The sequence below is a fragment of the Falco peregrinus genome, chromosome 5, assembly GCF_023634155.1.
Source record: "Falco peregrinus isolate bFalPer1 chromosome 5, bFalPer1.pri, whole genome shotgun sequence".
In the NCBI taxonomy this organism is placed as follows: domain Eukaryota; kingdom Metazoa; phylum Chordata; class Aves; order Falconiformes; family Falconidae; genus Falco; species Falco peregrinus.
The window spans coordinates 98,941,641-98,966,936 of record NC_073725.1 but is presented as its reverse complement, the minus strand read 5'-3'; the positions used below and the strand labels follow the sequence as shown (position 1 = coordinate 98,966,936).

Here is a 25,296-nt window from a genome sequence, read left to right as displayed (position 1 = left end):
GTGGCCCAGCGTGGATGGCAGCCCTGCTCACGGGTGTTGTGGGGCCTCAGCCGAGTTCACCAAGCGACGTGGCTAATCTCATAGCGAGGGATTAAGCGCTGCAAGCGGCCCGCGTGAGCCCTTCTGAAATGTCACTGGAGCGGCCTGGCTCGACTCCAAAAGCAGGCGGGCGGCGAGTTCACCACGAACGAGGGCAAACTGATGGGCTCTGCGCCGTGCCGTGCCATGCCATGCCATGCAGCCCCTGCTGGGCCGGCTGCGTGGGTCCTGGCCAGGGCCCGGGGGAGGCAGCCTCTGCTCCCAGGTTGTTTCCCTGCAGAAACTTGAAAATCCTCCAAAAGCGCTCTGAAGCCCCAGCCCCGATGGGGAGAGTGCAAGGGGAGAAAACAGCAATAAAAACTTCAACAGCTGATTGCCATCCTGCCAGGCCTGCAGAAGAATTGGCAGCTGTTAATCCAAGTGTTAATTAAAGAAAGAAACTATTAAGAGCGTGTTCGGTTTAGCTTGTTTTCCTGAGTGTGCTCATCCGTGTAATTTATAAATCAAAGGGCAAATACATTCCTTGTTACGGCTCTGTGGATGGCTGGCTGTGGGCAGGATGGTCCGTGCCGTTGTATCTCGGCTTTGGAGGAAACGGGAAATGCAGACACAGCCTGGATGTGTCAAGTGCAGTTGTGTTTTTATTTAAAAGGTTAAACTTGCACAAACATTTTAGTTAGCATATCCTAATTGCAGCATCGCTCCATTCTTTCGAAGTGAAATGTGAAAACGCTGGTTTACTTAATTTGAAAGACTTAATTGTGCAAGCACAGTAGGTTTGTGCCCCCGTTTGACTGCATTAGTGATTTCTGTGAGACTTTGTGCTAATGCTGCAGTAAAATTTTAATTAGCATATAGTTAATGTGGTCAGTGTTTTTAAACATGAAAACAGTTGTTTCACACCAATTGTGACTGACCAGTGTTAATGAAATAAGCTGTATCGATCCTTTTTTTTGTAATTGAAAAATGACTAATGCCTAAAAATGGTAAATTAGGGTACAATGATGTAAGGATCTGACTTAGAACAAAAACCCGAATTATTTACTCTCTCTTTTCCATTGATGTTGCAAATAGAGTATTATGTTCCAAGAGATTTCAGATTTTGGAAGGTTACTCAGCTCTTGAAACATCTTTTAGAATAATTCTTTTAAAAATACTGCAATTCACCCCACCACAGATTTGCTTCCCATCTCCCTTTTCCATCCTGTAAAAGTTAAAAAAAATAAAATATTTGTGTTTAAAACCTTGGGACAGAAAACGGGGTGTTAGCTGTGCAGGCAAAACCCCAGCCTGGATCCCTCATACTGTTTTTGTTTCTCCTTGAGGTTTTCCTGCAAGTGGGCGCTGCCCATCGGTATAGAGGCTTGGTAAAGAATGCTTTTGTCCTATTTACATGAGTTGTTGCACCCATAGGGCGTGCCATATGTGTGGGGACAGAGGTGAGAGACAGGCAACGTCAGGATAGTGCCAGGAGCTTCCTTCTCAGCTCCATCAGTCAGCCTTCTCCACTGCGAGCAGTAACACCTTGGGGGAGAGGAGGGGCTGTTGTAGGTGGTTAGTCCTAAGTAGCCACGTACATGTTTATCTTGTTTTTAATCTTACAAAGCTTTCATATCGTGTGGCTGTTGATGTCACTAGTTAGTTGTGCAATATGTAAGAAAAACAGTAGTGCTAGATGTCTTATTATCCTGTAGTTCCTTAATGACAAAATCAAATAATGTGATTTGCTTAGCTGATGCTATTTTTGTCTATATCCTATGGTATGTTCTCTTATTCCCCTGGTCAAAACAAAGTAAAATGTATTCTTCTTGATCTCTTTCATATGGAGAGCTGTCCATTTCAAGGCCTTTTTTTTTTTTTTTTTTAACACCCGTCTTCAGTTCAGAACTTTATCAGTTAGCCTGTAGCCCCCTTTGTGTTTTCATTTGCTAGTTTGTGTCAACTTTTTTTTTTTTGTAGCAGAGCCGAGTCTGACGGTCAACATATGACAATCAAAAGTTTGCTACATGTAAAGAAAGAGGTACAGGGGAAAATATTAAAATTCCTGATTGTGGCATGAATAGAAGCATTAGCAAGATGAAGGATGTAAACAGGCATTTGGATACGTGAACTCTAAATACATGACACAGTATTATAATATTATGTGATTGTGTGGTTCTTCCCTTAATTATTTATTTCCATGCTTTCAACACACAGTTCTTTAAACTTACGTTCACTCAACTTTCTATTAAACATCGGAATAATTTTTTAATTATTTTTAATTTGCTTTAGGCTTGTTTTGAAATTCTGAAGCTTTTCTTTTATGTCATTCAGGCTAAGCGTATATGAGACAACAGTTTTTCAGCTGTATTTTTGAGGAAGCTGTCCCATACTGCATCTTGGTACGCTGATCTGTACTGGTTACCTTTGTCTGTTCGATGCTTTTGTTCATTATCACTGTAGCTTTTCTGAAGTTTATTTTGAATAACATTTTTTTTAATAGCAGAAGAATGATTTATTCAATACCTGCTTTTTAATCAGACAGTGCAGGTATTGTCATGTCATCAACAGGCTCCACAGAGATTAGTGCTCATAATGTGGACGTTATAATCTCTCCATGGCCCGATTACCATCTAAGACACTCTACTGTCCTTCCGTAATAACTTTGCAGTATTTATATTCCAGCGCCTGACAGATTTACAAGAGAGCTACTGACCGAAAGGGCCAGGGCCAGTTCCCTGGGAGAGAAATCTGTCCTTTCCCCCACCTCTTGGCAAGGTGGTTGGAAAAACATTGCAGAAGTTTGATCTTGGATGTTGTGGCAGAGCCTTTTGTTTGGGATGCTGAAGCCCTTGCATTTGGGTTTACCTGAGCAAAGAGGGGCATGGAGAAGGATGGAGAAAAACATTCTTTTCTGGGTGATCAAAGGGGACCTCCCAGCAGTCAGTCTTCCTAACTCCATTTTGCTTGTCGTTCTGTTCTGTGAATAATATAATGTCCTGCCTCTATCAGTTTTCCCATGTTGCTCTTGAGAGTTTTACTGATCTCCGTGGGGCTCTGAATAGCTGAAGCAAACCTGATGGGAGCATCCCTAATTCCAGTTTGCTGCTGCACTAGGGAGCTGCATGACACAGCAAAACCCTAGTCTGCCTGCAGGCTTGGGATGACAGTATGTATTGGTTGGTGCTTCAAGGGTTATTTTACATCTCGTGGGGGCAAACCCCATGTATTTTAAAGAAGAATTTTAAATCCTGTGGAAATTGATTACAGAACTACTCATGTGCGCTGAGTATAAGGGGGTTTGAAAGGATTAGTAACAAATGGGGAAAAATGGGGAAACTAGCTTTCGGAATGTACAGAGAGTTGTGGAGAGACAGCAGTGGAGAAAGGGATGTACTTGAAGGTTATTTATTTAAATACATTTTAGCGTTGCTGGGTTTTGCTAGGTTCTTAATAATATCTACTTGCAATCTGCTCCTCGCTCTCCTTTCTGTGGTGGTAATCTTGGAGACTGGGGAGGTGTGCTGGATTTGGGGCTGTTTTGCAGCAGTTATCATAATGGAGGTGGCCATTCCTGCCCAGTTAAGTGTTGTGCTGCTAAAGAATTACACTGCTGTCCTTGCTACGCTGTAGTTGTGGCATTTTAAAAAGCAACATTTAAATACCCTAAATTGTAGTTACAGGATTGTCTCCTCTTTGAAATAGGATTTTAACGTATTGAAGTTGACGTGCAGAATATTAGTAGTGAAAATTAACTCTTTCCACTCCTCCCTCTGTTTTCTTCAGTGGTGGCAACAAAACTGACCCTGCGTACACAGAATTTCACAGTCCTTTATCAAACATATTTTGCGCAGGGATCGCTAGTGTGAGTGGATTTTGGTTCTTGAAAGTAAATCTTGAGGAAAATTATAAACACATGCATTTAGAAATCAGAAGTTGAGTAATTGGGTTTACAGTTTTCAAAGTAGCCAGTGCTTCTCTATAACTATTCTATTAACTGTTAACAAAATAATTATAATAGCTAAAGTTTGTGTTCTGTTTCTGTTCAAAGGGATGTGGTTTACTAACCGTCATAGTACCTCTTGGGAGTTGAGTAAATAATTTGCAAATACTCATATTTAAATGTTGGGAAGGTTCAGAGGGTTGCAGTGGCACACTGAATGTGGTGCAACGAGGCTGGGGAAGGTGAAATCGAGAATATTCTCAGAGAATGTTTTCCAATTCCCAACTTTGCTTGCATTTCCTATGTTAAGTGCTCTGGTAAACCTGCTTTTAAAAACAAACCAAAGTGAAAGTTGAGCTAAAATCTGTCAGTCTGGGACTTGTGGACTGGTAGGTTATGTGAAACCTTTAGTTGAAGTAGCTATTCCAAACACATCATTCAAAATGATCTGTGACTTCTGGTTGCATTGAGGTTTGGATTTCATGAGGAAGATTAGTTGTGTGCTGCACCATCATAAACATCCAGATACGCTTTATTTACATGTCTTAAATCAGTGTGAATTACTGTGGGGGGATTTTGGAACTGGAATGATACAATGAAACCCAAATGTTTGTATATATGAGAGCTTTGGGTTCTGAATTGAGCATTTGTAACCAAAGTGTATCTAAAAAAAAAAAATAAATTCTTTGTAATTATGAGGTTTTGTAATAAGTCAGTGTACCCTAGCTAAAAGCAGAGGCAGATTTTACATGCTTTTTAGGGAGGCTTGTAGCATGTGTTTTGGAGGTGATTGACTAAGAGAATGGTGTGGGAATTCATAGCTGGAACAGTGGGATCCCTGCCCTGATGAGGAAGAACTGGACAACAGAGCAGGAAGTACACACACCAATGCTGCCATCGGACAGAGATGCAGAAAACAGATAACATGTAAAGCTTAATGGTGATACAGCCCTCATTTGAGAAGTGAAAACATCCTAGGAACTAGGAACTGACATATAACTATGGAGCGTACCCAGTCAGCAATTAGAAAGGTCTTGATGTATTTGTTTTATTTGTCTGTTGGCTTCAACAAAGGATTTTCTGAGAGGAAGATAATTTCCCGAGTTCTTTGTTGGAGAGTGTAAATGTTTCATGGCACTTACCAAGCTGAAGCCTCCACAGATTGCTTTAATATGAAAGAGCATTTCAAAGGGAATTTTTACAATTGTTGGTCTCTGTAGTTATATTTTGCTCTGTAATGTATGACTTCAACTTAAATTCTATTGTTTGCCCCTAACAGGGTGATTTTTATCTTCTTGGGTATTAACCATCTCTATGTAAATAAAGACTGTCTTTCAGCAATGCTGTAGCATGTATGTGGTGAAGGTGTAATGTGAAAAGGTAAAACCCAGCATGTTTAAAAGCTGTGCTAGGCAAAGCAAACCTGTTAACATACCAAGGTGTGGAGGTGAACTCAAGGTTTTAAAAATAGGCTTCAAGAAAATTGGCTAGATATTCAATTTTGGTGGATTTTTCAGAAGAGACACATTTTAAGTAAAGTTGTATCATTGTAGCTTAACTGCCTCTTCACATGGTGGTATCTACACAGGCAACAGAAACATTCTGTACTGCAATTGTGCTGAATAGTTTTGAAGTGAGGAAGTGCAGGACGTAAGGTTACATCAGTATTGCTAACTTGGCCCTAGTCTGCATAAAAGATACTACAGAAACCTATTTCTTAGATAAATAGTTTATACCTGTTACTATTTATTTCTAATAATGAAGAACTCTGGTCAAGATACGAAAGACCATTGTGTTGATGTAAATACATACAGCAATGTACTGCTTACGTATCTACCACCCTGAGTTACATTCAATGTGCTGCAATAGAAATGATACACTTCCTTTTTTTGTTTTCTTCTGCTAAAGTGTTATTTTTCTGTGAATGGAATGCCATAAGCATCTATGACTATCAGTCAGATTCTCTTCATGGTTTTGCTAACACTAAGTGATAAACAATAATATCAGCTGCCAGTTGCAAAGCAATGTTTTTTTATGAAATAGCAAGAAGAATACTCTCTAGAGACATGACAGATTGTACCGGTGCCAATCAAGCCTTGGCAGTCTGTCATACTGATGGCTTGGACTCCATAAATATTCTTTTCTGTAACTTTCTTGCTGGAGTGAAAAATACGACTTTGCTTAGATGCTGTCTGTTGAGCTAAGTGTGTAAGTTTAAACACCACACAATTGAAGATGGAGTGACCTCATCCTGATTTACAGTGCAAACAGAACTGATGGGATGATTAAAGGGACATCAGTTGAAGATTAAGGCAGAATCCTTGGTATCTAGGGCCCCTGATTAGAGCAGGATAATGAAGCAGCAATAAGTGAGTGAGCAGCAGATCAAGATCCGGAACAGGCGATTGCTCCCAAGCAGCTGCAGGCTGCCAGGGTGGCATCAAAGGGAGAGTAATTTGCCTGCTATGCCGGTGTTTGGTTTAGCTCCCAGGTTTCCCCTGCGAAATCCTCATGGATGTTATCTTTTTTTTTTTCTTTTCTTTCCCCCCCCCCCCCCCCCACCCCCCCCTTTGTTATGGTGAGGTCAGAGTGATGGTGGATCAGAGCCCAACACAGGCCTTTGGGTTAGAGCCACAAAAGGGATTTTAATTCCTTGCTGGGTAAAATCTGGAGCTATGGTGAGGTGCCCTTCCACAGCAGTGTCCCAGTCTGTGCTCTCCTGTCACGTCATGGATCTGACCGTTCTGGAGAAATGAGCTCTCCACAATTACTCTAGAAATATAATAGTCACAGTGACAGAAAATAAATTTTATCCTCAAGTAAAAGATGTTTGGTTTAATATGGCTGTACTAGATAATTTCTTAAATGACAAGTGAAACAGTAGCTCAGTACGATGGGGGAAAAAAAGGTAGGTTTGCGTTAATGTGCACTTTTATCATGCTTATACTTTAGGTGAGACAGATACATGAAATAATAATTTAAAGTGATCTTTATACTTCGTTCCAATATACACATTTAATTCTATAGTCTGAATGATACTCCTATATCTAGGCTAATCCATGCTGAAACTGGTTTTCAGAATGCTAACTGAAGTTGCAACATTTCACTGGACTAAACTTGTGTGTGTTCAGATGGGTGTGCTTCATTTTTAACGAGGGCTCTGCTAGCGCTGACACAGGTCAGTTTGACTTTTTGCCCAGTACTTACATAAGAAGTCAGCATTAAAAAAAAAAGTTTATGAAATTTGATCTGTACATCTTGTATTTGCTGGCCAAAGCTATTAATTGATGCCCAGAGAGAATGAACAGTGCAAAACACTTCCTAGATTTTTGGAACTAAGTGTAGACCTGGGAGGAACATTGTGAAAAATTTAAAGTGTTTTTACTCTTTATTTTTTGTTGTTAAGCATACAGCAAAGAAAGTGACATTTTATGAAAAAGAGTATATCCCTTTACAGAGAAAAATAATCTTTTATATTAATATAGGAATAAGGATATAAATCACAGTGAGTCCAAGTGTTTACTCATTGATGAAAGAACAAGAATTAATAGCCAAACATAGTGAGAAGCTTTCTTTTTTTTTCCTTTTCCCTTTCTTCCTTTTTTCCCCTGCCTGGTCACTACTTTGCATTTTCTCAGAAATTATTGCATGTTTAGTAGCAAATACACAATGGAAAATAGGAATTTAAACCCCCCAAAACTGGAAGCCAGACTAAGGGCCAAGTGAAGCTGCTTAATTTGGGGGGGGTTTGTTTGTTTATTTTGTTTTAAAGCCCTTGAAGAGATTTAAATTACCAGTATCTAATTTATCAGGAAGTCCCATGTGCTTTGGCAGTATGCATATATAATTTTTGCTCACCCATAAGTCTAGCAGCACACAAACTATCACTGTATGTTTCCAAATTGATAGTTAACAGATAACTCGGTCACTGAGCAGCAACAGCCTTTGTTGGGATGCCACCTCTTTTCACAGCTTTCGAACTCTCAGTACAGCCCTCTCCTTAGGGTCACAAAGATGTTCTATAAATATAAAAATATAAAATATAAAAAATTATATAAGGAGGACTTTATTTGTTAAGGTTTAGTGTTGAACGCAACTTTCATTTTAGGTCAGCTTCTACCCAGTGCTGTGCAATCAAGGAAGACTTTCTGGTCCTTTGTCCAAGGCCAATACTTATATCTTTCTTACATTTTTAAAAAACAAACAACACAAAAGAAATATCTTCCCCCTACATTTTAGAGTTTAGAACCATTTTACACAAGTGTAGTGTTTGAAATATCACTTTGATGTGCTGTAAAAGCAATCATGGCATAAAAAAAATTGTTTTTCTCTTCAGAGTTATGTGAAGGTAAGGGATGTAAGTACTAACTTTTAAAATCTGAAGACTGAACACCTGGAGGTAATTATTTTTAAATATTTTCAGGCTGAGTCAGAGTTAATGGCAAATGGGAACTGTATTAGATTGGCAGGTGATTAGTAGAATTTATCCTTATAATATGCTTAGCATAATAAGCATGGTGGTCTTGATTATTCAGTGACAGTTTGTGTAGTAATTTTTCTATTAAAAGACTATGTCAGTCTGTCAATAAATGTATGAATTAGCTCAAGTATGCCATGCTTAACACGTGTCTGGTTTCAAAAATAATATTGGCTTTCTCCAATGAGATGCATTGGTAGTTTCTGCTTATGATCTGTTTTGTAAACCAGCTGATTGCACTTGAAAACATGAATTTTATAAAAAAACCTGAAGCATTAAATATAAGCAGATCCTAGTAGCAGCCCTACCTCTACTTGTACGTAGGTCAACATGAAACAAGTCCAGGCAGGTTACAAAAAATTAGCTGAAAAGCCTTCTCATTTGGTTGGTAAACTACACAAGTCATGGTTACGTACAGGAGAAAGTAAACATTTCACAGATATACAGTGTTAAAATATCTCTTTCAGAAATTGTCCCAAAATTCTAGAAAAAGCTTTTTTGTTGTGTGTGTTTGTGTTCTGACGCATATGTCTGTAGAATGGAAATACCTTTCTGACAGATCGAGTGTAATCTTGGTGTGTGATCAGCGGTTAGCCTTAGTTCTCTTGGGTGGGTGGGTTGGTTGGTTGGTTGTGTTTTTTTATTATCAGCAGTTTAACACACTTTCTTTTTATATTAATTCAACTTGTTTGAGACTGGTGCTGTGAAATATTCATGCAGCGGTAGTCAGTAACATCTCAATTTACTGCCAGAACAGTACCAGTTAAAGCAGCCAGAAAATCAGTGTTCATATAATTTGGATTAATAGCGGAGATTAATATTTTGTCTTGTTTATTCCTAATGAGGAGGTACTTGGTCTTATTCTAGTCCCTTTCTCTTCTCGCCTGCCAAGTTTTCCCCAAGGATGTAACACCACCCGCTCTTCCTTAAAAAAAAATAAAATCATAACAAACTCCCAAAGATTGCATTAGTCATCGACTGGATTATTAGATATTATTTATAACTGTGATAAGAACTTGGATTTTGAATTTTCTAAATATACAGAAGGTGGAAGAGTATTGAGCAATTTTTCTCATTATCTCACAGAGTAATCTCACAGGGTGTAGCATCGCTGAACTAATGGCCCTCAAATAGTAACTTATCAGACCTGCTCGGGGATTCTTGCCACTGCTATAAAAAGACATTTGGCAATAAGCAGTGTGTCATATTAGAAACGCAGCCATTTACTAGAACAGAAATACGCTAACATACTTCGCTTCTAAAAGTCTTCAATGGCATCTGGTTCTGGAAAACTAGGGTGATTTTGAACATCACAGACAACTAGTTGTTCTAAATGCTATCATTTTAAAGCTGCTGTTTCTTGAGATGAGTGATGAATTACTGCATTTGTTATGTATTTCTGTTTGGCATTTCAGTTGACCTCTCAGAGCTTTTTGGTAAATACCGATTAAGAAGTGATGACTCTTTTGCAGAAGATTAGGTATTTTGCACCCATTTTGCAGTTAGAGAGAAACATGCATCACTTGGTTCATCCTCAGAGATCATTTCTTGACTGGAGTTGCCCAGTCTAAGCTCTGTGCTTTTTCTTTTCTTATTTCCCACCCACCCCTAACCCGAGCTAATGAACATATTTACAATGCTGCTTCCCCCCCTCTGTAAGAAATTAGCTTGCCGGGTGTAAGACTCCTGTGTCATCTTCTTGCACTGCTGGAGTGGCTTGACCTTTTTTCCCCCCTGGTGATTGCTGTTGCACTGTGTTACGGTCCTGCTGGCAGGGGCTGTGCACTGGGTGATGTGCCCGATGACACTGGTGCAGGATTGGTGCTGTTTTGTTTGATGGCTTCCAGCTACAAAGGGAGTCCTGGCTGGTCATCACCTAAGGGGTATATGATTGCTGTATTTAGGACTGGGAGGGGGTGGGGTGGGGGTGGAAATAGGTCATATAAGCAGAACACGGATGTATTAACTTATATTTTCCAGAGCATTACGGACTTCCATACAGGTTGCACTGGACTGGACTTTCACTCGTGGCTGTAGTTGTAACTTCATGAGTAGCCAGCTCCTTCCACAGCTGAAGTAAATTTAAGTTACAGTCTCTAAGCTGGTCCTGGGATTGATCGCTGGTGGATTTGGGCACCTTTTACAATACTTGGTTGAGAAAGAGGTGGTGTCACTTTTGAGGGGAAAGGTGCCTTCCAACTCCCCTGGCAGACGTGCTCACTCTTAGTTCTCTCTTAGATCTGAGGTCTGCATATACTTGATTGCCGGACGTGTCTCTTAAGCAGGTGTTGATTGCACAGATTATCGAGGAATCACAGGTGTCCGAGTATCAGTCGAGTAAATGGTCAGTTAACACGTCCGTGTGTGGGCAGAGCCGGGTACTCCCTGAATCTCTCAGGTGTTTTGTGACTGAGAATTAATCGTTCCAAAGAACTACCTTTACAAGATCGGCTATTTTAAATGAGTTAATGCGAGCAATATATTAATGTTAACTAAATAATTTATTTTCAAACACATTCACTGATGGAGCGTGACCACTCTTTAATTCAAATGTTTAGATTTTTATTTTTTTTAGAAGAATATCTGCTGCTCCTGTAATTGGTTCCTAAGTAGAAATCCTATAGAATTTATAAGAGGGAAACAAAACAAAACAAAAAACACCCACAACACGCCAAAACCCAATGTAGGTCACTACCTGAGCTGCTGTTCTCAGGGGTGTTCCACAATGAAGGTCTGGTAGACCATACCGAAGATGGTCATGAAGTGGAAGTTAAAATACTGGCTGCAATATAACTTTGACCATTAGGAGACATACTTACAGATAATTGTTAACGGTGTTTCAGCTTGCTTGGCCCGAGGCTAGAGATCTCTCTGCTTTGTGTCTCAGGTCTAGGTCTGATTCTCTCTTCCTTGTCCTTTTAAGATGGAGAGAGTGTGAGGGATGTTATTGAAAGCGAAGCTTTAGTGGTTGAGGAATGTAGCTCCCAAAGTTGAGAGACCTTTGTAACTGCCTGGGGACCAGCAGTGAGTGTGGAGCCTCGTGGATTACAGCGAGGCTTGAATCCTCTGTGCAATGTGTGTGGCAGGGGACCTCCCAAGCCAATAAAAGAAAAATGTTAATGGAGTAAATGACAACATGTATTTAAGAATTGATTCTCTGTGGGAGCTTAAAACCCTCTTTTTTCCCCTCCTTTTCAGAAAGAAGACACAGCTCCTCCAGCAAGCCGCCTTTGACTCCTCCCTCCTCTTCAGTATTTTCCCTCATTTCATCTTTCCCTTCAAAAAACAAAGGTAGCAGTGCAAGTGGGAGCAATCGTTCATCCAGTGGAGGTACTAGTGCATCATCATCAAATTCCAAGTTGTTGAAATCACCCAAAGACAAGCTGCAGATCAGCGGAAACAACAGGTTAATGCATTCGGTACATAGCAAAGTTCCCCATGATAAAATGTGAGTATGCATTTTGGCAAAAAATTAAGTGTTACTACTTCCATAGACACTGCTATATCAGTAACGTTGCCTTTTGTTTCAGAGGGGGTTTGGTTTAGGAGATGATCACTTTAAACTCCTCCAGGTCTTTTACAGCAGCCTAGTCTTAAGATCATAGATAATACTCATGACCATGTTGAACAAGAGCTCATGCAAAGCCGCATCTTAAATCACTATAAATAAAGGTCACTTTACTCAGGGCTCTTAATTCTTTGATCTAATCTGCATACTTTGATCATAAGGGAGTTTTAGCTCTGATTCATGTGATTTGACCTGCACGTGTGAGATTGTAGAACTGATAATATAATTTACTGTCACACACCTCTCACTGCACACAACAAGCCCCTTCCAGTTGCTTCAGCGATACGCTTTATCTGTGAATCCAAATAACAGTTTCTGAAGTCCCTGATGACCCTCTGAAATACTTACAAGGAAATGGAGAAAAAAGGACGTAAGAGTTTATGGACATAACAAAAAATCCAAAAATAAGAAAGAATAAAAAACTGGAAATAAAGGGGGAAGGTCTACATTTGCCTTGTGAATAGATCAAAGTATTGTTGAGTAATAACGTATTTTAAGTACTTTTTATTATTTATGACCACAGTTTTCATTTCCCCCCCTTTGTTTTTCATAAATAATAGTATGACTCCATCTGTCAAAGTGGAAAAGATTCATCCAAAGATAGATGGTGCCCAACTGAAAGCTGCTGTTGGTCCAACTTGTTCTACTACTGTGAGTTCCTCAATAAAGACTGGCCTTAATTGTCCCTCAATACCAAAGCCACCCTTGCCTTCCCCTGGACAGATACTGAATGGTAAAGGTCTTCTCTCTGTGCCTCCATTTTTGGAAAAGAAACCTGAAGAAAATACAAATAATAGGAAATTTTTACATAAAAGATTGTCAGGTAATTGTTTTTAATTATTTGCTGTATTCCTTTTAGCAGTGTACCTATAGAAATACATATATAGCCTATATAGAAGTAAGTTTCAGAAGTAAATGAAACACTTTTATAACACAGAAACTTGTAATTAGGTATGTTTTATACATTAGAATTTGAATCTATAACTTGACATACTCTTAGAGGATGCAAACAACTTGAAAAGTGGCTATTGCTTTCAGAAACCATACAGACCTCAAGGGCCTGACAGTTCTGACAGTTTTAGAATTACACTCCTCTGTCTTTAAAGATTTTTCTTTTCCTTCTTACTATATGGAAGGTCCAAATATACACAGAAAACAGAACAACTAGCACCTCATAAATTAAAAAATGTAACCCCAGTCTACTCTTTTAAACACAATAACTTTCAGCATTAGTAGGATGGTAGAAAAGTTTTTAACACAAAAACCAACACAGAACCCCACCATTTGTCACAGTTCGTATTGATGGCGACCTCGAATCTTAACTGGCAGGATCCACCCCTCCTTTGAGGTCCCTTACAGCTGTAAATGTCTCTGTTCTGTTTGTAGACTTGAGATCTGTATTTCAGCACAGCATGAACTTGCTGAGAGTGTAGAAAATTTTATCTGTACAATTTTATTCATAAGATTTTATTGTGCTTTTTTATTTGAACACTTGCCTGTGTTACATTTGAAAACTGTTTCCAATATGGTTAATTTTTATAAATTAAATAAATGTTAGTATTTCAAAATGCCTTTTTGTAACTTTGCAATACTGTGTGCCTTTGACAGAGAGAGAATTTGATCCAGATATATACTGTGGTGTCATTGATGTGGAAACCAGGAAACCTTGTACTAGGTCTTTGACATGCAAGGTAGGCAATCTTAATCCAAATAAGATTATGAAAAGTTTTAATTCAATTTCCTGAGGAGTATGACAGAAAACTACAAGTTTTTGCTGTTTGTAATTGCCACTGTAAATAGTACCTCTCAAAACACATTGCCCAGAACAAAAAATAAATTGTTTTTGATGTTCAGTTAATTATTTATTCAAAAATGTATTTCTCAAAGAAACCTGGAGGTTTGTAGTTCTGTATAAACCCTTTAAACATGGATGTTGACATGGGACAGATTATCCTACTTCATGTGTAGGTAGTAGGAGACCTGCATGACGTTCTTTTGAGGGATAACCTTTGGGTCATAGATCATGAATTTCAAAATTCCTCCTAAACTTTAGAAGTATTATTTGTTTCTGTAGGATTTAAATAATGAAGATCCTCCCCTGTCACAACCCCTCCTTTACCCCCAGCAGAGTCTGCAGCAGATACTTGAGATATTTCTGTAAACACTAATGCTGCTTGATGTAGCACTACAGTAGCAGCACAGCCAGCTCAGAAATGAGTCTTTTGAAAAAGCCATGGAGTATGCCTAGAGGTCAAAACTCTAAATTAAACAAGCGATAAAAACTTTTGGTCAGATGAAATGTGTCCTCTGGCTCGAAAATCTCAGAGAACAGGGGGATATCACTTAGTCCCAAGGAACCAAAAATCCAGATCCCCTGCAACTGTGTAACATTCAGCTACCCTCCTGCAAAGCAGCTGAACTGTCAGTAGGGGAAGCATCTGGTAAATAAACCATGTACAGAACAAAGGTAAATGAAGCTGGCACTAGTGACCCAGAGGAACTGCACATGTTGCCCTTTTGGAATTACGGGGGGGAGGCAGGTATTTTGCTAATAGAGGAGGGAAAGGCTTCAAGATTTTACAAGAGAACTAGGCAAATCAGTAGTGTTAAAGAGAAAGATCCTAAATGTGTTTCTCAGCATTTCCTTATATTTTACCTACTCATAAAGTATTTTTCAGTATTGGTATTTGTGTCTGAAATATGTGATAATAATTTTCACCTACTAAAGTTAACACAATCAAACCTATTATGCCATATGAAAAAAAAAGGTATTGTATGTGACTTAAACAGTTTAGAAAAATAATTTCCATCTACTTCACTTTGCATAGAATGTGTACCATATATACACATACATACCTTGCTATGTGTAGTATTCAGGACACTCAAAGGACTCTCTAGTTTTGTCTGACTCTGGATTCTGCTGTATATTTTTGTGCATTCCTTAGTATCTATTTGATTACATTAGTTTTCAAGGAATAGTTAGTATATAAAGGGAAGCAAGGTCTTTTAATAACTATTTTTCATGTCTGCCATTAGAAGTCTGATTGTCAACATTATTGTGTTAAATATTTTAGTAAGTGAAAGTAAATACTTAAGGTTTTTGGTTGTGCAGTAGTTGGCAATTAAAATGTCAATGTAAAAACACATTTTCAGTTCCAGTCTTAACCTTATAAGAATGTTGGCTGTTGGGTTTTTTGGGTTTTTTTTCAAAAGAAATTTGAAAGAAGCCTTTTACTTGATTGCTAGTTTTTGTTACTTTGCATCAGGCAGGGATATAATCATCCACCAAGCAATTTTAAAGTTTATTTTCTAAGTCCTTCTGTCGTTTGTTTACTAATCCGTGAGTGTGATTATTTTCTCTTGTTTTAGAGCTCTAGATATGTGTTTTGAATGTTTCCACTTCCACAAATCTAATAGCCTGGGCTTAATGATTTATTCATGGTTTTGCAGACACATTCCTTAACCCAGCGGAGGGCTGTACAGGGTCGAAGAAAACGATTTGATGTGTTATTAGCCGAGCACAAAAGCAAAACCAGGGAAAAGGAACTTCTTCGACATTCGGATCATCATCAGCAGATGCCCCCTCTCAGGGAACCACATCCCTCACCTACTAAAACTTCCCAGGAGCTGCACCAAAATTCTCATGGAGTTACTCTTACAGAATCAAAGCCTTTATTACCTAATAAACCCAAACCTCACCCCCCCAGTCTTCCAAGGTAAGGAAAATGTGCTGATCCAGTGGTGTGAAATTAATATTGGTGGCTTCATCCGGTAAATTTTGGAAGAGCGATACGGATCTGTTGAATGGGGCAGTATTTTTGCTCTAGGCTTGGTGACTGTCTCTCTGCAAGAAGCAATTATGTGCTGAGCTGTAACTCCTAGCAAGGAGGGTTTGGTGTTTGAAATAGTAAAAGCTGACTTGCGTCAAGGAAAGCAATTCAGCAACGATTGGGCAATGCTGCTTTTCCGGCGGTACCCTACCTCCCGTCCTTCCTCTCGGTAGATGCGTTATGAGACTACGGAAAATAACAGAAATCTGTTATTGTAGATTTCCTTCTGTCAGCACTAATAAGCACTTAAGCTTGGAATGTTTAACTAGACGAGGTGAAATAACACCTTTACTTCTTGCCTTGCCCAGGCCTCCAGGCTGTCCAGCCCAGCACAGTGGAAATGCCCCTAGTGAGTCTCCTTCTGTCCATGAGTCCCCGCACCCTCCCTTGCCTGCAGCTGAGCCAGCATCTCGGTTATCCAGTGATGAGGGAGAATGTGATGAAAAAGAAGAGCCTGTTGAAAAACTGGATTGTCATTATTCAGGTCATCATCCTCAACCAGCCGCTGTACGTCTTAAGTAAAAGTTAACCTTGGTCTCTTGCTAGCTCTGAACTTGTACCCAAATTACTTGGGGGTTTTAAGGGTGGTTTTCTATTGGGTGTGTGGCTTTTTTTCTAGATTTGAAGAAAATTATTTTGTTGCCTAGTAGGCAGTGAAGGTTTAACTGTAACTGCAAATTAAATGTGCTAAATAAATAGGTTTGGAGCTCACTTTCCCAATCCAAAAGAAATCAAAGTACTGAAGATTAAATTGGTAACTGCTCTAAAATGCTGTGGTTTCAGAGTAAGGACATGTGAACAGTGCATTTTTGCTGAGATTTTGTTATTGGACTTCCCCACACACATATGCACGTCTTTTACTCAAGGTGCCAGTCATCACAGTAAAGATAGCAGTAATGTGGTTTCTAATACTTAACTCTTGGTGTAAGCTAGTTAGTCTAACTGAACGCACAAGCTCTATTGCCTAGCCTGTATATCAAATTATGTCTTTTTTTAAAAACAGACTATGAGCAGAGAGCTGATAGCTTCTCAAATGCAGATGTTATATATATGTAGTATGTTTTTATACACACATACAAACACACACTACTGTCCTTCCCTGTTTAATCAGAGGGTTTCAAATTTGGCTGCTGCTTTTGGTCGTAAGTATGGGAGTATCAAACGGGAAGAAGTGATCCCAATATACCAAGGCCAAAAATTTTAAATACTTGTTAATATAGGCTAGAATTTTTATATATGGTATTTTTTTATCCTTGATTTAAACATCTAAAAGCCTGTTGATTTAGCAATATTTATTTATAAACAAGTGCATTCTTACTCAGAGAGTTGTTACTGAAAGTAGAAAACACCAATAAAAATCTGTCTTTTCAGTTTTGCACATTTGGTAGTCAGCAAATTGGAAGAGGTTATTACGTGTTTGACAAGCGGTGGAACCACATTCGATGTGCACTTGACTTCATGTTGGAGAAGCATCTGAATTCGCAGATGTGGAAGTGAGTAGAAGTGAAAGTTCTTATTCTTCTTGGTATTTGTAGGAATACATGAAGCCCGTGATTCTAGTGAACGAACAGTGATCTTGTGTTCAGATTAATCGGATCAAAGGTTGATAAGTCTGTGCTTTAAACTTTTTGCAACAATTAACTGTTGATTTAATAAAATATTGTAGTGGCATTAATCAACCTCAAGATACGGTTGCTTTAATGTAGCATTATTAGACTGATTATTGTTCTGAAGAGTGGTAGCTATGTAGGTTTTTCTGTTCACCTGCAGGAAAATTCCTCCAGCATCTAGTAACACAGCATCAGTTCGTGCACCACATAGGACAAACTCGATGCCTGCTTCACAGTACGGTGTCAGTGCAGCAGGTTTCCTCTTACCCACCACGGTTATGTCATCGCCAGCATTGGTATCTCCTTCCTGTGTGTCTCTGAATAATAAATCGGTACCATCACATGGAACGACACTAAATGCCAATCCTGCTACTCTGGGTGCAGTGGATCCTGTCTGCAGTATGCAATCAAGACAAGTGTCTTCATCCCCTTCAACACCTACAGTGCTTTCCTCTGTACCTTCACCTATGCCCAGCAAACCTCAGAAAATGAAATCCAGCAAATCTTTTAAACCTAAGGAATCTTCTGCTGGCAGTGGCACCTGTAACAGTACCGGCAGCGTCAGTAGCAGCGGCGGCTCAGGAAAGAAGCGTAAAAACAGTTCCGCACTGCTAGCACCTTCTCATTCCACAGAGTCCTTTAGAAAAAACTGTGTGGTTAACTCTGGAAACTCTGGGACCTCCTATCATCCGTCGGTGACAGCTTCGTCCCACAGTGTTGGCCTCAACTGTATGACTAGCAAAGCTAACTCTGTTAGCCTCAAACATGACCAATCAGGGAGGGGTCCTCCGACTGGAAGCCCTGCAGAATCGATAAAGAGAATGAGTGTGATGATGAACAGCAGCGACTCCACGCTCTCCTTAGGGCCTTTTGTTCATCAGTCCAGTGAGCTGACTGTAAATTCACACAGCAGTTTTTCACATTCGCATACTTCCCTCGACAAATTAATAGGAAAGAAAAGAAAGTGCTCACCTGGTTCAAGCAGCATAAACAGCAGCAGCAGCAAATCAAACAAGGTTGCCAAATTGACGTCGGTGAACAATGTTCATGCAAAACACACTGGTGCAATCCCAGGGACGCAAGGACTGATGAACAACTCTCTTTTTCATCAGGTATGAGGTTTCGTCTCAGACTAAGCCAATATGAACATGCCTCTTCACATGCTTATATTACATCTGTTCTCTTAATTAGTAGCTAGCCAGTTCCAGATCCTATTCAAGGAAAAGGTAGTTCTCTTACTTGTCCACTACTCATTTTGAGTATTTTTGGAGTACATTTACACAAGATTTGTACAAACTCTCATAAAAACTCTCATAAAATGTGGCTCATTGTTTTTAAAGAATCCTTAAATATGACATTCCAAGTCCCTTAGATGTTGCCCATGAATTGCTCTCAGATTAAATTCAAGTCCTCACATTTTAAAAAAAAGTAATTTTTAAAGTAAGTCTTGCCACCCAGCCATGGAACTGAGCTGCGTGTCTGAGCCTGGCTTCTTGTTTCTGTATCTGTAATAAACATTCTACAAAGCGGAGCATAGTGATGCTGATAACAGAACTGTGATACTAAGATAAAATAAGCCTATTATCCCAAGGTGTCATTGACTAACAACTTCGTAATAACGAGATTAAATGTTATAAATAAGACAGGAACCTTTTTGGTCGGTAAAGCAGATATTTACTATAAAGGAAGCAGATCTCATGAATATGTAAGATTCCATTTTAAAAATTTGTTTGTTTGGTTTGGTTTTTTTTAAACAAATTGCACCAGAAAAGTAGTGTATGGGGAGAGAGAGTTCTTGATAAGTTAGGATGAGAGGTAATTTAGAAACTAGTAGCTCAGGCTTCTTAATACTACTATTCAAATGGACTTGGAGGGGTAGATATAATTTGATACAGCTCAAGTATAGAAGATGGAATTTTAGAGAGTAGCTTTAGAACTAGATTTTTCAAGATCAAAATCCCAAGAAACCATTTGTTTCCTCTGGTGCTAATAACCTGAAATCTGTGTACCTGGAGAGCTAGGAGGTCAGCAGGAGTTTTTTTCAGAATGGTTTCTTAATTTCCAGTTTCAGCCATAGAGGAAGAATTTTACCATTATGTTGTGTTTACCATAACAAAAAGCATTCAGATGGCACTTATTTTTGAACTTATCTAATAGTAACTATTTCAACTATGCAATATAAATGAAGGAGAAATGTAATTTGAGTGATTAAGGAAGGAAACGTGTCTGAAATCTTGATAACTTTAAAGAGCCTTAGCTTGAGAATTGTCGGGTCTCAGAGAAGCCAGCCGCGTGTTAGTGGTGTTGCATTGTGTCTATTTATTCTCCCCAAAGATGCTCTCATTATCCAGAAAATGTCTTTGAAGGGTATCTGCTGTAACAGCCTGGCTCACTTGTTGTTCTCTCCCTTTTGCTTGCTCAAAAGCCAAAGGCACGTCCCTGATAGCTGAACGCACCATGGTGAGAAACGAACTGGACAGTTTTCACTACAAGCAAAACCTCCATCTGGATTTCTGGACTCCAAGATGCCTTGAGTTTTCCCAACTTCCCATGGTCCTCAGGTGTGGAAATCTACTGGACTGTCACTCAAACAAGGAATTTCCCTGAAGCCATGTCTGTAGCAGCGAATATACTAGAAATGGACACTGGATGAAGTTCAGCCACATAATTGCTCTTATCAGTGTTAACAGTGGTCTGGACTGTGCTACAAATCTGTGAGATTTTACTTACAGGAGTACTTCATCTTGCCACTATTTGACATAGATTGGCGAATGTTTTCTGGGGGGAAATAAACGTTACTGTGGACTTATTTTTATACTGATGGTGTCTTTTGTAGGTGATAGCTAACCAGACAGACACCCTCAATGGAGAGGACCCCGTGACAAGGGGGAAAAAAAAATGTGTGAGGCACAATGGAAAGAAGCCCTCAAGAAGGGAATATGGCTTTAGTGTTTTTATAGCAATGTTCCTTTGATGGAATATAAAAATAGCACAATTCAAAAAATAGTCTGTTTTGCCCAGCCTTTTGCAAGTAATTTGGGATAAGAAGCTATCAGGAGTTTTAAAAAAAACCAAACAACAGACCCAACAAAACCCAGAAAAACTTGTTTGAGGCCATCGCTCAAAAAACAAGTATAAAAATATCATACTTTCATGATACAAAACCTATTTTGTATTCTTTTGAATAAGATTTGATTGCAGAAGATTAATGTTAACTTTGTTTTTTAAAAAATCCAAAAACATCAAACAGACAAAGGCAAATAACCTTTAAAACTATATGCCCAAAGAACATATTTATTGACCTATGCTGTATATGATAGGCCTTTGTTATTAAAAAAAAATAACAACTGTATTGGTTAAATTAGGCTGAATTCCAGCCTATAAAAATAGCCCTTTTTAAACCAAGTATTTAAATATTTTCTCAAAAACATAAGTCAGTTTTTATGCCTTGTTTGTATAACTGAATCGTTAACATGTTACGCTTTCAACCATTCGGTAAGATTTTTATCCCCCCAAAATTTGGGAATAAACACCAATTTGACAGCAGAGTTCCCTGTAAAGCGCAGATGTGTGCATCACAGTCATCCCACACCCACCCAGGCTTTATGAGTAAAGGGGGCTTTACACAGTTTTGTATAGTCCAGTCAATTTTTATGAAATACTTTGTCTTGCTTCAAAACACCTCAAAAGTGAATTCCACTGAAGGGCTTAATGTATTATGATTTGGTTTGTCTGGATGTTTTTAAGTTTTTAAACATCAGGTAAAGTCTCAAAACTGACTAAACTTTTATTAAGGGGGCAAAGCAAAGGAAAACAAATTCCTAGCCAAGAAGATATTTTTTTTCTGCCTTAAATGGCACCAGCTATTGCTGAGGAGAGACAATCTGAGCCTGTCCAATTGTTCACGTAGCCCAGCCTTCTCCCCACTTCTGGTGGCAAGTAGTTCATCAGGGAATCCAAAGCCACTCTGAGTAGCAGTTGCTTAGTTGTTTACCTAACGATGCTTTCAGTTTAACCTGAACTGGCTACGAAATCATTGTTATACAGCAAAACAACAAGAAGCCTCTATGCAGACACTTTAGCTTTGAATCGATACAAAAGGTCACACTGAGAAAGCAACCTACTGGAGACACTTATTATGCAAACTTTAAAAAAGGACAACCTTTCAGGAACAAAAGGATTCGTATTTAATAAGATGCCCTGTTGAAAGGATTTTTAGAACTGCAATTGGTTTAACGTAAAAGGAACCAAAGTGATAAGCCACAAAGAGAAATCAAAACGTATTAAGTCCTGCATGTTTGGAATGAAATCCACGCTCTGATGAAGTCCCTGGGGCAGAGCTTCCATTCAGGATAGCGTCAGTCACAAGTGCAATTTGACTCTTGATAGACACAAAAGTAAAGGGAAAAAAAAAAAATTGGCAAGATTGAACGCTAGCGAGTTTGTGATCAAACTCTCTCTTTTTGAAGGTTCTGTTGATCTGAAAGCGTAATGGCAAATTCGTGCTCCTTTGAGAGCGTGCAGGCGTGTTAACAAGCGAATTCCTGATCGCTGCTCGTACAGAGCCAGTGTCTGCAGCCACTGCGTCGTGTGGGTTTAAGCCATTGGGAGTAAAGAGTGAGAACGTCGTAACTTCTGTCTGCCCTTGAGCATAGACCTGCTTACATATTGTGTTTTAGATCTCAGTTCTAAGCAGAACATTGTTCCTGATGCTTTTATTGTCACATAGTTCTTACTGTAAATAATTAAGGAAGCTTAAAATTAATTTTCCTTGCAAAATTGAATTTGCAGTGGCTGGGTTGTTTCTAGACAGATTTTGGTATTAATTTAAGAGATACAGTTTTTATAGTCTTTCCAACTTCTCGTTATGACTCCTGCAGTTTTCTTAACCTAAAAAATTGCTGCAATGATGAACAAAGAATTATACAAGAAAAAAAAAAAAGACATACTTTTGTATCTTTATTTTGGAATTTCTTGTTCTATTATAAATATTGAAGTATCCCTATTTCAGAAGACATATTTTGTTAATTGATTGTACATATTTAAATATGTATTTTTGCACAGGTCTTTTTTTCTTATATCCAGTTTTGGTACAATTGAGATCATCTAGTATTTATTTATTAATTAATTAAAAAAAAAAGCAAATACCTTTTTATAATTTGAAGTGGTTCACTGCCAAGCCAATAGTTAACATGCCTACTTTGCAACTTAAGGGATGCCTCCGTTTTGTGAAAGCTGTGTCCCTTTTCACGTCTTGGGAGTGGATACATGCAAACTATTGCCCAGGTCCTGCGGCCGGGTTCTGCCCCGGGAACCCGAGCGCAGGATTGGAGCCAACATGGTCGATACGGCATTGCTTATCAGTTGCCTGATTCCCAGAAGACTACATTTAGTTAAGTGACACACTGCTTCTCTTTTTTTAGTGTTTGTGTGCGTGTGTGTGCGTGCGCATTTGTGTGGGTCTCGTGGTTTAAAACTAACGGAAAAACTGAAAGTGCCTGATATAACTAGTTTTAAGCTTGGACTGTTTAGACAGCTTCTCCTTAAAAGACTTGAATGTTCAGTTGAAATTTTGGAGCTTGCTTTTTCCACCTATATATATGTGTGCGCATATATATATATATATATATATATGTATGTGTGCGTGTATATATATATACACACATACATATATATATTTTCTGAAATTAATGAGATGGGTTGACGAAAAGCGAATGATGCTGGTAACTTTTGTAAAATCTCTTAATTAGAATACCTTGTGTTGGAACAATCCCATTCATAATTCATATTTAATATAATGCCAAGGGTTTGAAATATGGGTTTAACCAGCAATTTATTTAACTGTCTCATTTTAGGAAAGGGGGATGGGGGGGGCAGTATTCATAAATTAAATACTTTAGAAAATGTTCAAAATAGTTGGTATTCCAGGAAAACATAACAAAAAAAAAAAAAAGTAAGTACCTCTTAAAACTATTAAAAAAAATAAAGATGTGATTTCCAAATGACATTTCTAAGGCAGTCGTCTTCCTGTAAGAGTTCTCTTGCCAAGGAATCTCTCTCTTGTCTTTTATTCATTCTGTCCTGGAGGAGGGAATTGGGCTTAGAAAGGGTATTAAATGTTTCACTGTTCAGCACGAAAGAATCATTTTTACCTTTTGTGCAAGATATTTTACATTTTAAAGATAATTTTAAAATGAGCACTACATAATGTCAATGTGAATGTAGGCCTTGAAAGCATCTTGCTCGGTGTTGAGCCTGGTTCTAAAAGCAATCTCCTGTGTAAAATGTGTGAATAGTTTGATAATTTGTATACATAATCAAGAGCATCTGATCAGCTGAACTCTGTGTTGGCTGCTGTATAGTACATGAACAAATGTCATGGGATAGAAAAATTACTTTGGATATTTAAAAGAAAAATAAATATATAGTCTATTTGTTTTGTAACAAGTTTCTGTAAATAAAATAATTTATACTATTTATAAGAAAAAGTTGTGCTTTGCTTCATGAAAAAGATTAGTTTGTTGAACAAACATGTTACTAAACAAGGCAATAAAATTAGGACTTTTCAATAAATGAGGTTGGTTGCATGGAATACATTATATGTTTCTGCTTCATTATAAAATCATTCACCATTAAAGGAAAACATTATCTGTATTGGTGCCTATGTGAACTAATTTCAGAGAATTGGATGTGCTCAAATTCTGTCACCGTACTCAGCATCGCGAGGGCAGCTATAGTCAGCCTGGTAGGGTCGGATTTTTACGACCTGCAGCAATTTTGGTACCTGTTTTTGAGAGGTGCCTGTATCAGCTCTGTATCAGTATTTTTCCTGTGCAAAGGACATTTTGTTACTTAAGGTTCATGCTTTATCTTGTTTTCTAAATAGAGTAACTAGAAGCAGCTTTTACAACCCCAAATGCAGTATGTTCAATGGCAATTACTTTTTTTTTTTTTTCCTTCCAAAAAAAGGGATCTTCCGTGTTTTCACAGTTTAAAGATCCCGTGTGTGAATCCGACAGGTTAAAATATTCTTGCAAGGCTTTTCTCTGCATGTGACTCAGGACTCGCGTGTGGTGGATGACCTCTGAGGAGCCGTGTGTAAAAAGGGTAAAACTCCTGTTAGTGGGATTGGACTTTATGTTTACATCCCTGGCAATGCTTCCTTTATTTTCTTTGTTGCCTTTGTGCTTTTTTGATTGTTTTTTTTTTCTTTTCCTCTAAGTACGAACAAAATTTTCCTTAGTGTTTGGAATGCTACGACATACAAACAGGGTTCAGGCAACAAGCAGGTTCTGCTTTATCTTTATATAGTGAGTACTCCCTAATAATTCTACATTTACCCTTTCTGTTGACTGAAGATTTTTATTTATTTTCTGTCTCGCCTTCCTGCAAATATCTTTGTTTTCTAGTAGCAATTTCTAATGTCTGTGCCATCGTATAGAAGCCGTTGGCACTGAAGTTGGTCGTGCTGAGCCATACGAGTGACAGCAGCACGGAGCATGCAGGAGCTGGGCGCTTGTGCAGCAGAGCTCTCTGCTCCTCATCGCGTTCAGGCAAGTCCGGGGGTCTGAGCTGTTGGCGTCTGCTTTGAAGCTGAAGGATTATTATTTATTAATTTTTGAATTAAATGCATTTAATACAGGGGTCGGTATCCTCTGAAACTGGTAAGGTGAAGAAAGGGAAAAAGGGGTGTTTATCCCATAGAACCCTGAGCTCTCGGTGGGTGTCTCGGAGCTCTGCAGGCCTGGAGTGTCCCCCTCTCCCCACTGTTGCTGTGCTGGGTACCGCTAGCGGCACCCCGTGTGCCAGGGCGCAGCGCTGCTCTGCGCATTGTCACCTCTCCCTGTGTC

The 25,296-nt window shown here is 38.8% G+C and overlaps 1 protein-coding gene across 6 annotated transcripts in view; it reads left to right on the top strand.

Annotated features, from left to right (window-relative positions):
• The window catches only part of ATXN7 (ataxin 7), an 89,649-nt gene extending 65,607 nt beyond the window's left edge, over positions 1–24,042 (top strand). For all 6 annotated transcript variants that reach the window (XM_055806963.1, XM_055806964.1, XM_055806962.1 and 3 more), the window contains 8 exons: positions 11,637–11,886; positions 12,567–12,829; positions 13,615–13,697; positions 15,457–15,722; positions 16,145–16,343; positions 17,208–17,329; positions 17,607–18,558; positions 19,872–24,042. In XM_055806963.1, the coding sequence (XP_055662938.1) occupies positions 11,637–11,886; positions 12,567–12,829; positions 13,615–13,697; positions 15,457–15,722; positions 16,145–16,343; positions 17,208–17,329; positions 17,607–18,558; positions 19,872–19,889 (2,153 nt within the window). In that variant the 3' untranslated portion in view covers positions 19,890–24,042. The remainder of the gene's footprint in view (positions 1–11,636; positions 11,887–12,566; positions 12,830–13,614; positions 13,698–15,456; positions 15,723–16,144; positions 16,344–17,207; positions 17,330–17,606; positions 18,559–19,871) is intronic.
• The last annotated feature ends 1,254 nt before the right edge of the window (positions 24,043–25,296 follow it).